General features: G+C 50.1%; 1 protein-coding gene and 1 long non-coding RNA gene across 2 annotated transcripts; both read right to left on the reverse strand.

The window, feature by feature from the left end:
• Positions 1-312: 312 nt before the first annotated feature.
• LOC116647138 lies at positions 313-3,353 on the reverse strand. The gene is made up of 2 exons (XR_004302287.1): positions 3,113-3,353; positions 313-2,238 (listed from the first exon to the last, which is right to left on the reverse strand). It is a non-coding gene; the product is annotated as an uncharacterized LOC116647138 (long non-coding RNA).
• A 42-nt stretch (positions 3,354-3,395) lies between these two features.
• LOC116647212 (small integral membrane protein 10-like protein 2A) lies at positions 3,396-3,713 on the reverse strand. Its single transcript, XM_032428391.1, has one exon. It carries the CDS (start codon positions 3,711-3,713, stop codon positions 3,477-3,479), a length of 237 nt encoding a protein of 78 aa, XP_032284282.1. The 3' UTR covers positions 3,396-3,476.
• Between the last annotated feature and the right edge of the window lie 8,159 nt (positions 3,714-11,872).

Genomic DNA, 11,872 nt, shown 5'->3' on the forward strand with positions numbered 1-11,872 from the left:
GAAGCAAGGGGGACCTCGCCACCTGCTGTTGTGGACAGGTCTCCAGGTGACCCAAAATGATGTGCAGGGAGCCTCTTTCACACCCCCCCCAGCCCACCCTCAAAAGAGAGAAGACCTAGGTATCAGGTCATCCAAATAAAGGTTGTGAATGGGACAAATTGCCACCTCTCTGGCCAGGCCCCTGCCGCCACCTTCTCCAGGGGCCCTGGCCCCGCAGGCCTCCACCCCTGCAGCCCTCCGCGGCCCTCCCAGGTGACTTCACGGCCGGCCCCCCTCCTCTAAGCCTACCGCACCACACCAGAAGAGGAGGCCTCCAGTTTTCTTTTACTTTATTGAACTCAGGGAGGGTTTGTTTTTTTAACTTAGAGTGACAAGATTTGACAACACCGGGAACGAGACCATTCTCTGAGCAGCAGGTGCTGACCAGTACAGTTAATCACACACAGCAAAGTGACAGTCATCTCCAGCCCGTGTCTCGGATTCTGTAGAAGCTCTGCTGCCTGGAAAACAGACTGCAAATAAATAAAGTGCATCGAGAGCCTGTCAGGCAGCCAGGGCCCAGTGCGGGCAGAGGGAAGGTGGGGTGGGGAGAAGCTCGCTAACTACTCAAGGCCAAACCGGTCAGAAAAGCAGAGGCAGGACCACAGGCCGAAGAAGGGCAGCCCCTGCCCAGGCCCTCGGGGGCTGTGCGGAGACTTCCGGGCCCCCGGGGCAGGGCAGGCACTGACCGGGGCGCCCCGCAGGGCAGGGGTCTCGGGCCAGGGCCCTGAGGCTCCCCCCACCCCCTCCCTGTGGGCAAGAGGTGTCACAGGCCCCAGGCAGCTCCAGCTGAGCCACAAGGCCGCAGCTGGGGAGCAGGTCACCCCGAGGGTGAGACGGGGCCTTGCAAGGGGCACATCTGCGGATCAGCCCCAGGGAGGCCCCGCGTGGCTCTCACACGCTGTCCCCGGACATCTGTGGACGGAGTCGGCAGGCCGGCAGGCTCCCAGAAGTGGGCCTGGGTGGAAAGGGTTGGGGTGCGGGAGGCGCCACCGGGACCGGGGACCCCAGGACACTTGGCACAAGGCAGGAAGCCATCGCACCCTGTCTGTGGGAAGCTGCAGGGGACACACGGCGGCCTCATCCGGCCTCGGTCCCCGGGGTGAGGCGGGCACAACTCTTCACTCAGGACCCGGCCTCCAGCGTGGCGGCTGAGGAGGGCAGGAGGTGTGACACTGGGCCACCGTGTCCCTGGGGCTGGCCAGCCTGCTTGGGTTTTCAGTCCCAGGAATTCGGAGCCTGGGAGCCGAGAGCAACCAGTGACAGAGCGGCCGTGGGACCGGGGTCCTTCCTGGCCCGCCTCGGGAACCACGCCTGGCCATCCTGGTGCGCCAGGGAGCCGCACACCTGGGGCCTCCAGGGCCACTTCAAGCCCATCCAGAGGAGGTTCTCCTGTGGGATCCTGGGCTTGGGGCTGGGGCGGGGGGCGCGAGCCTGGGGACAGACAGATGGGGTCGTGCATGGGTCCCAGCCCCATCCCAGGTTTATCCCTTCACCCTCCTGGTTCCGTCCTGTCCCCAGCAGCCACGCCACCAGCCCACCCCCACCCTGCCACCCAAACTGAGAGGCTTGTGCCACTCAACTGCCGAGGAGCCCTTGGTCCAGCCTGGGGTGGGGCGGCAGGGGAGGCCAGGCTCTGTGGGTAAAGACCTCCACTCCGCAAGGCGTTCTAGGACTCTCTCCTGTGTCCATCTCAGCGCTGACGGTCTTCCCTGTGACCTCCCACACCACTCCAAGAAAAGCCAGTTCCCCACATTCCCTACCCTGCACCTCTCTCTCTCTCTCCCCCTAGGTCCCCCAGGGGGGGCCTTGAGCTCCCCTTCCCCACCCCACCCGTGCCAGGTTTTCTCAGATTCAGCCCCACCCCTTCTTATCTGTAGGACAAGGACACATCTCTCCCTGTCCCAGAGCCAGCTTTTCCAAGCATCAGGTGGGGAGAACAGAAGGCCCTCAAAGTGTTGCTAGGAGATGCAGAGCTGAGGTGACAGGGTGGCGTCCTTCCCCATGCCAGAACGGGACCACTGGCTACCCCAGCCCTCGGGGCCTCTGCCTGGAAGGTCCTTTCTCTCCTCCTGGGCCAGGCCCTTTGCCCAGCTGCTCCCCAGGCAGCTCCGGGGCCGGGGGCCACCCCTGGGCACGGATTTGAGTCTCTTGACAAGGCCACGGAAGGGGTGGGTCACCACCTACAAACCCCGGTTCCTGAAAGACAGAAAGAGATGGAGACTTCACAGTGGCCTCCCCAGGGAGAGTGGGGCCATCGCCCAAGGGCTGCCTCCTCGCAAGCCGCTTCCGCACCCGCTCTCCCCACCCCAGCCTGAGAGCTGCCCCGGGCTCCAGGAGATCCCCACTTCCCCGGCTCCTCTGGGCGCACGGGGGCTGCTGCCGGCGGCATTCAGTGGCACCGGCAGGGCAGCCGTGGGGGCCGGAGGGCGGGCGGCTGCGAGGGCGCGACAGCGAGACTGTGGGGGCAGGAACAGGGCGGAGCGGCCTTCCCCCTCCCCCGGGTCTCCAAATGTCCAGGCGCCCAGCGCCAGAGGGCGCCCCCAGAGCGGGAGGGGGGCAGTGGGCACAGCAGGAGCAGGTCCAGAGCAGTCCCCCGGCCCCCAACACAGGGCGGGAGGCAGTTCGGCCACGGGCCGGGAGGGAGATGCCCAGAACCCAGGGGCCTGGGGGCTTAGAAGGGGCCCGACCAGGGCTTTGGCCAAGAACACAACCACCCTCCCTGTCTGGCCCCCCAAGGGGGGTGAAGGGTGGCAGCATCTTTTCCTTCTAGAGCCTTCCCCGGCGCCTCCCCAGCCCATCCCCTCCACTCCCTGGGGTTCAGGTGGCAGCACCAGGGCCTCTGGGGAAAGCGGGGCGGGGACGGGCTGACCCTCCGAGATGCCCGGGCCGCCGCCGCCCCTCACCCCCGTCTGGGAATGAGGACCGGGGAGTCCGGGGCGCCTGCGGTTCCCCGCCTGGCCAGCTCAGGGGCTGGCTTCCAGGGCTCCCGTCCCCAGTTCCCCCTGTCCCCGAGCTGTCACGGCAAGCGCCGCCGCCGGCCCGCACGCAGGTCCAGCCTCCGGCCTCTTACCTTGCGGACCCGGGCCAGTCCAGCCCCTGCTGCGGAATTTGTCCTTGCTGCTTCCCGGGCTCTGGCCGACGTGAGGCAACAGGTCGGCCGCACTCCAGTCGGGTTTTGTTCTTTTTTCTTTCCTCTCGAGCCCGACGGAAAGGGTCCGTTTGCAGAGTTTCTGTGCAATAGGTCACCGGCCGCGCCGCGGGCTGGGAGGCGGGCGGCTCGTGGCCGGGGCCGGGCCGGCTGGCCGGCGTCCTCCCGCGCAGGTCTAGGGCCCGGGGGCCCGGGCCGCCCGGCCTCCTGCCCCCGCCGCGTCCCGCCGGCCGTCCTCCATGCCGGCGCGCGGGACCCTCCGGCCGGGGCTGCGGCGGCGCCCCGCTCACTCGATCCGCACCTGCAGGCGGACGTTGAGCATCACCGAGGCCACCACGTAGAAGTAGGGGAAGTTCATGCGCAGCCGCCAGGCCAGGTCGAAGAAGGTGATCAGCGTGCGCGTGAGCCCCTTGCAGAAGGCGCCGTACGAGCCGCGGGCCGCCGCCGAGCGCGACAGCCGCACCGCCAGGCCCGACAGGGCCGCCGCCGCCGCCGCCGCCGACAGAGCCGCCGACGCCGCCATGGGCGCGGGCCGCCGCAGGCCCCGCAGACCCAGGGGAGCGCGAGCGGCCGGGCAGGTGGACGCGAGGCCTGAGGCGCCCCGCCGGCCGCCGGTGCCCTCCCGCCCCGCCCCGCCCCGCCCTCGGTCACCCCTTCCCTGGCCCGGCCGGGGACGCAGCCTCCGCGGCCGCCGCCACCGCCACCGCCCCTCCGGAGCAGCCTACGGACAGCTCCGCCCCTCGCCGGCTGCCGGGGCGGCCGCCGCTAGCGTAACCCCGCCCCGGGTGTGGCCACGCCCCCTCCCGGGCGCCACGGAGCGGCCGCCGCCGACACGGGACCGCCCACGGGACCGCCTCGCCGGCAAGCCCCGCCTCCCCCTGGGCGCCCAAGGGCAGAGCCCGAGGGAAGAAGGGATTGCGAGGCGGTATCCCCCCGGGATCGCTTTGGGGGCGTGTCCTTGAGCGGAGCGGGCGGCCGGGGGTCTGGACAGCTCTACGGGTTCCGTGCGGACGGCCTACCGGGAAGGCTCCGCCTGTTTACCTTCTCCCCCTTCCCCACTGTCTCCACAGAAAACCCGGCCAGGCGACCCATTGTACCTTTCTTTAATTCGCATTTCTCTGCTAACTCAGCAGCACTGTAGAGTTTCACCACACGCACAGGCGCATTTTTTTTTCTTTTTGCTATATTTGCTGGTCATGTGTATTTCTTTATTGGTGAATTGCCCCGTTACCCGCATTGTCTTAACCTTTCACTCCATAGTGATTTCTAAGTACTCCTCTTAAGTGTATCTTTGCCCTGGATACTGCACAAGGTCTTCTCAGGTTTTCATTTGCCCTTGTTCATGGCTGTTTTCCTTGCTGGTGGGCTTAAAAGCCCTTTCGTGGTTTCATCTTATCTTTATTCCAAACCAAATCCAACCCAAACCCGACCACGTTTTCAAGACGATTGAAATGATCAAACTTCATTATAGTCATGACTTCTTAAAAGCTGTCTGCAAGAAATAGATTCACCATGACCTCATCCCTGTTTTCACAAGGAGGGCTAGCCTGAGTATTTAGGCTCTCTCAAAATGCCTGTTCACCACCGCACTTGAAACATGTGTTCCATTTCTATAACCGAGGAACTCAGCAGAGTTATATACCCTGGTTGAGCAATTGTCATACCTACATGGTCATGGAAAAAAAGATAATTTCTTTTTTTTTTTAAGATTTATTTATTTATTTTAGAGAGAGAAAGAGAGCATGAGCAGGGGAGGAGCAGAGAGAGAGGGAGAAGCAGACTCCCTGCTGAGCGTGGAGCCCCATGAGGGGCTGGGTCCCTGAACCCTGAGATCACGATCTGAGCCAAAATCAAGAGTTGGATGCTTAACCGACTGAGCCACCCAGGCGCCCCAAAAAAGAGAATTTCATAAACATTATGTTATTGTGTGGCATCATGACTTTATCCACAATATAACCATGCATGGGTGTGAATGCATAAAAAATGCCAGCGCAGATATATCAAATTACTCAACGATTGTTTGAGTATCAACGATTGTTGATACGTATATCAAATTACTCAACATTGTTTACATCTGGTTAAGGCAGTAGGAAGGAAGGTGCACTTTTTACTCTCTGTATATATATGTATATCCATTTGTATATTTATATTTGTGTAATGCCATGAAAAAATTAATCATTTGAAAAAGAAGGGGCCACAGAAATACAGGCTTAAGCCACATAGAAACCCTTTGTTCCAGGCTGGATCCAGCCTCATTCATTTGCATCGCTTGTTTCCTCTAATCATTTCTGAAACCCTTCCTTGGCCTCATCTCATTTATTTTTAACATTTTATTTTGAAATAATTATAGACTCACAGGAAGTTGCAAAAATCGTACAAAAGAACCTTGCGCCTTCACCCAGCTTCCTCAGTGGTTACCATTTCTTTAGATGCAGTATATCAAAACCAGGAAATTGACATCGGTACATTACTTTTAAGTAGACTATAGGCCTCATTCAGCTTTCACCATTTTCCTAACCTGCATTAATGTGTGTGTGTGTGTGTCTGTGCGTGTGTGTGTGTGTTCATTACTCTAGCCATTTCATCCCATGTCGGGATTCCTGTAATCACCACTACAATCAAGATACAAAAATATTCCTTTAGCACAAAAGAACTCCTTTGTGCTACCTCTTCATACTCACTCAGCCACCTGTACATATTTTGCTAGAGTCATATCTATTTCATTTTATTTGGAGTGACTGTAAGTGGTACTATGTGTTTAATTTTGGTTTCCACATGTTCATTGTTAGTATATAGAAACGCAATTGAATTTTTAGTTTTATTTTGAGATAATCATAGACTCACATGCGGTTGTAAAACAAAGTACAGAGAGATCCCATGTATTTTTACCTAGTTTCACACAGTCATAACATCTCTCAAAACTGGTACAGTATCAAAATCAGGATATTGACACATCTATCTCTCTTGTTCAGATTTCCCCCAATTTACTTGTTGGAGTGTGTGCATGTGTGTTTAGTTCTATGCAACTTTATCAGATGTGTAGGTCCATGCATCCACCACCACCGTGGAGATACAGTATATATATATAACATATAGTTCATTTCTTCTTTTTAATAAAAAGCTATAGTTTAAGGATTTATTTATTTATTTGAGAGGGAGGGAGAGAGAGACAGCATGCACAGAGGGAGGGGCAGAGGGAGAGAATCTCAGGCAGACTCTCAGCTGAGTGCAGAGCCCCTCTGTGGGCTCCATCTCACAACCCATGAAATCGTGATCTGAGCCAAAACCAAGAGGCCGGTGCTCAACCAACTGAGCCACCCAGACACCCCTATAGTTCTTTTTTTTTTTATTGCCAAGTAGTGTTCTTTGGTATGGTTACATCATAGTTTGTGTGTCATTCACCCATGAAGGCCATCAGGGTTGTTTCCAGTTTTTGCCATTAGGAATAAAACTACCGTGAGTATTTGTTTATAGGTTTTCACGTGAACAAAATTTTTTATCTGGATAAATGCTCCAAAATTCAATTGCTGGGTTGTATGGTAGGGACATGTTTAGTTTTGTGACTCTGCCAAACTGTTTTCCAGAGTGGCTGTAACATTTTACATTGCCATCAGCAATTTATGAATATATCCAGTTTCTCTGCATCCTTGTCAGCACTGGGTTTATCATTGTTTTTTTATTTTTGCCATTCTCATGGAGTGATCTTTCATTGTGGCTTTAATCTGTATTTCCCTAATGGCTAATGATGGCAAAAATCTCTTTATGTGCTTATTTTCCATCTGTATTTCCTTTTCAATAAGATGTCTTTTGTCATTTTCTAATTGAGCCGTTTGTTTTTTATTATTAAATTTTGTGAGTTCTTTATATATTCTACATATGAGTCCTTTGTCAAACACATGGTTCGCAAATATTTTCCTCCCAGTCTGCAGGTTGTCTTTTCATTCTGCTTTCTCGGGGCTAAATTTTTAAATTTTGAATGTGGTCCAATTGATTTATGCATTGTGGTTTGGGATCAGATGTAAGAACATTTTTTTACCAGGCTTTAGGTCCCAGTGATTTTCTCCTGTGTTTTCTTTTTAAAATTTTATTTTTTTTAAAGATTTTATTTATTTATTTGAGAGAGAGAGAATGAGAGAGAGAGCACATGAGAGGGGGGAGGGTCAGAGGGAGAAGCAGACTCCCTGCCGAGCAGGGAGCCCGATGCGGGACTCGATGCAGGACTCGATCCAGGGACTCCAGAATCATGACCTGAGCCGAAGGCAGTCGCTCAACCAACTGCGCCACCCAGGCACCCTCTTTTTAAAATTTTAAAGTTTTATTTCACATTTAAATCTGTGGTCCATATGGAGTTAATTTTCTTAAAGATTTTGTTTATTTATTTGACAGATAGAGACACAGCGAGAGAGGGAACACAAGCAGGGGGAGTGGGAGAGGGAGAAGCAGGCCTCCCGCCCAGCAGGGAGCCCGATGCAGGGCTCCATCTCAGGACCCTGGGATCATGACCTGAGCCGAAGGCAGACGCTTAACCGACTGAGCCACCCAGGTGCCCCCATTTTGAATTAATTTTTGTATAAGGTTTGGAGGTTGAGGTCTAGGTTCGATATTAAACAAGAATGTCCAATTGCTAGAGCACAATTTGTCAGGAAGACTATTCTTCCTTCATTGAATTTTTTTCCCATCTTTGTCAAAAATCAGTTGAGCATATTTCCGTGGATTGCACCATACTCTTATGTGTCTATCCTTTCTTTAATACCATACTGTCTGGATTACTGTAGCTATCTAGTTTGTGTTAATATCAGGTAGAGTGATTCCTCCCACATTCTTTTTCTTTTTCGACGTTTCTTTAACAATTCTAGGGCTTTTTTTTGTCCATATATATTTATGTGTTTAGAAAACCTAACCTATGCTAGAAATAGTGTTAAACTTACAGACCACTTACAGGGAGAATTGACATCATTTTTGTTTTTAGTCTTCCAATCCATGAACACAGTGTGTCTCTTTATTTATTTAGATCTTTGATTCCTTTCATCAAAATTTATAGTTTTCTGCATTCGATCCTATACATGTTTAATAAATGTATTCCTAAGTATTCCTTTTCTTTGAATTAATTATAAATGATACTTTTTTAATTTCAGTTTCTACATGCTTATGGTTACTATGTAGAAATTTTGTAGAATTAATTAGAAGTGTGTTGTTTATTTTCCACATGTTTGGATATTTTCTGATTAATTTTCTGCTATTAATTTCTAGTTTGATCCCGTTGTGATCAGAAATCGAACTCTGTATGCTTTCAGCTCTCTTAATATTTTTAGATTTATTTTATGATTTTAAGAAGAGCATTACTCTGTCATGTCTCCAGAGGAAGCCAGTGTGGGTGATAAGAGCACTGGATCCATGTCTTGTGAAGAACGATTGAAAGAAATGTTCATAGTTTGGAGAACAAAGACTTATATAGGAGATGTGGCAGCTCTTTTAAATACTTGAAATTTGGGGTGACTGGGTGGCTCAGTCGGCTCAGAGGCTTCTGCCTCTTTCCCCGCTTGTTCTCTCTTTCTCTCTCAAATAAAATAAATAAAATCTTTTTAAAAAATCACAGATGTCAGGGACAGCCTGCTTCTCCCTCTCTTCCCTGCTTGTGCTCTCTGTTGCTATCTCTGTCTCTCTCTCTCTCAAATAACACTCAAAAAACAAATAATCAAGTCAAAAAATGGGCAGAAGACATGAACAGACACTTCCCCAAAGAAGACATACAAATGGCTAACAGACACATGAAAAAATGTTCATCATCATTAGCCATCAGGGAAATTCAAATCAAAACCACACTGAGATACCACCTTACACCAGTTAGAATGGCAAAAATGCACAGGGCAAGAAACAACAAATGTTGGAGAGGTTGTGGAGAAAGGGGAACCCTCTTACACTGTTGGTGGGAATGCAAGTTGGTACAGCCACTTTGGAAAACAGTGTGGAGGTTCCTCAGAAAATTAAAAATAGAGCTACCCTGTGACCCAGCAATTGCACTCCTGGGTATTTACCCCAAAGACACAGACGTAGTGAAAAGAAGGGCCACATGCACCCCAATGTTCATAGCAGCAATGTCCACAATAGCCAAACTGTGGAAAGAGCCGAGATGCCCTTCAACAGATGAATGGATAAAGAAGATGTGGTCCATACATACAATGGAATATTACTCAGCCATCAGAAAGGATGAATACCCAACTTTTACATCAACATGGATGGGACTGGAGGAGATTATGCTAAGTGAAATAAGTCAAGCAGAGAAAGTCAATTATCATATGGTTTCACTTATTTGTGGAACATAAGGAATAGCATGGAGGACATTAGGAGAAGGAAGGGAAAAATGAAGGGGAGCAAATCGGAGGGAGAGCTGAACCATGAGAGACTATGGACTCTGAGAAACAAACTGAGGGTTTTAGAGGGGAGGGGGGAGGGGGGATGGGTTAGCCCGGTGATGGGTATTAAGGAGGGCACGTACTGCATGGAGCACTGGGTGTTATACGAAAACAATGGATCGTGGATCACTACATCAAAAACTAATGATGTATTGTATGGTGACTAACATAATAAAATAAAATTTAAAAAATAAAATAAAAATAAATAAATAAAATCTTTATAAATAAATAAATGAATGAATACTTGAAGGTCGGGGCACCTGGCTGGTTGGGTCGGTAGAGCATGTGACTCTTGATCTGGGTGGGGGGAGGTTGGGGGGGTTGTAAGTTGGAGCCCCACGTTGGGTGTAGAGATTACTTAAAAATAAAATCTTTTAAAAAATACTTGAAGGTCTACTCTGCTCAAAAGGGATTAAACTACTGCTTTACTTCCATGGTTTAGAATTTAGGCCAATCAGCTGAAACTGTTCTTGGCCAACATAAGAAAAGGACAGCCCTGAGAAGTAATGAGGCTCCCATCATCTTAAGTGTCCTAGAACCACCTGAAAATTAATTACTGGTCAGGGATATTGTTAAATTAAGTTTTCTATGATGGAGCCATTAAACTTCAGTGGCCTGAACAATCCTTTACAATTCCAGGCTCTTTTGCTTCCAAGTTCACTCAAGTTTATGTTCATTATAAAATTAAGTAACTTTATTTTGTAATTTATTTGGAAACATTTTTTTTTGTATAAGAAGCATAAAACTATGCTTAAAAGTGAATAAATCTTTAATGTAAAATTTGAAGTGATGTTCTTGTAGACAGCATAGAGTTGGGTGATGTTTGTAAAAAAAAAAACTATTCTGCTAATACCTTTTGTCATTCTTACGCCAGTTACATTTAAAGTAATTACTAATATGTTAGAGCTTAAGTCTGTCATTTTACTGTTTTCTGTTTGTTCATTTTGTTTCTCATTCCTCTTTCTCTTGTCTTCCTGTAGGATACTTGAGCATGTTTTAGGAATCCCATTTTTATTTATTTATAGTGTTTTTTTAGTATATCTCTCTGTATAGCTTTGTATCATTTTGTTTTCTCTATTTTGTAGTTTTAGTATTTATTTTATAGTTTTTCAATGCAATATACATGTGTACCTATCACAGTTTACTGGTATCAGCACTTACACCCATGGAGTGACATAGAAAAAATTTACTTCCATTTAGGTCCCTTTATCCTCCTCCCTTTTAAATAGAAATAGCTTAGCTATTTCCTCTATGTACACTGAATCCACATCAGATGATGTTATAGCTTTTGCTTTAACCGTAAAACAGGACCTTAAAAACTCACAAGGTGATGGTGATTCTATTCTGTTTACAGCTACTTTTTCTCACTCCATTCGTCTGTCTTCCTGCCTGGAGTGCCTTCCTCCTTGCCTTATCATTTCCTTTTCTGATTTTAGGGGACTCCCTGTAGCCATCCTTTAAGGGTAGGTCTGCTGGCAACCGATTCTCTTAAATTTCCTTCGTCTGAGACTGTCCTCGACTCGCCTCATTCCTGAAGGATATAGTTGCTGAATATAGAATTGGTGGCTGACAGTGGGTGGGAAAGCAGAAGCCTAGTCCTGCCTGTTGTCAGGAGGGGGTCGTGGTGGGGGGATTGAAAGTCGGCTCCCCACCCACCCTGCTGAAACTGCGAAGAGGAAGGTGGGTATTGTCCAAAAGGTGTCCCATGGGGGTGGCCGGGTGGCTCAGTTGGTGAAGCATCTGCCTTCGGCTCAGGTCAGGATCTCGGCATCCTGGGATGGAGCCCCGCCTCGGGCTCCCTGCTCAGTGGAGAGTTTTCTTCCCCCTGCCCCCTCCATTTGTGTGCTCTCTCTCTCTCTCTCTCTGTCTCTCTCTCTGTCTCTCTGTCTCTCTCTCTCAAATAAATAAATAAAATCCTTAAAAACAAAACAAAACACAAACGATGTCCTATTCTGTTAGGCCACCCTTTTCCCGGCCTTGGGCCAGGGGAGCAAGCTGTTCTTGCAGCTTTTCGTTGTTGGTGATTCTGGGCTGCTGGCATATAGGGCGGGCGAGGGCCAACCCGGGAAACTCATTGCCGTGTCCTTCCTCGAGTCCCAAGCGCTAGTGTGAGTCTTCTTAATTTTAGCCATCCTAAGGGCTGTGTACTCATATCTCACTGTGGTTTTCTTTTGCACTTCCCTTATGACTAATGATGCTAAGTATCTTTTCGTATGCTTGTTTGCTATTCAATATCTATTTTCTCCTAAAGTGGCCATCCAAATCTTTT

This window comes from Phoca vitulina, unplaced genomic scaffold (genome assembly GCF_004348235.1).
Source record: "Phoca vitulina isolate PV1807 unplaced genomic scaffold, GSC_HSeal_1.0 scaffold39, whole genome shotgun sequence".
Lineage (NCBI taxonomy): Eukaryota > Metazoa > Chordata > Mammalia > Carnivora > Phocidae > Phoca > Phoca vitulina.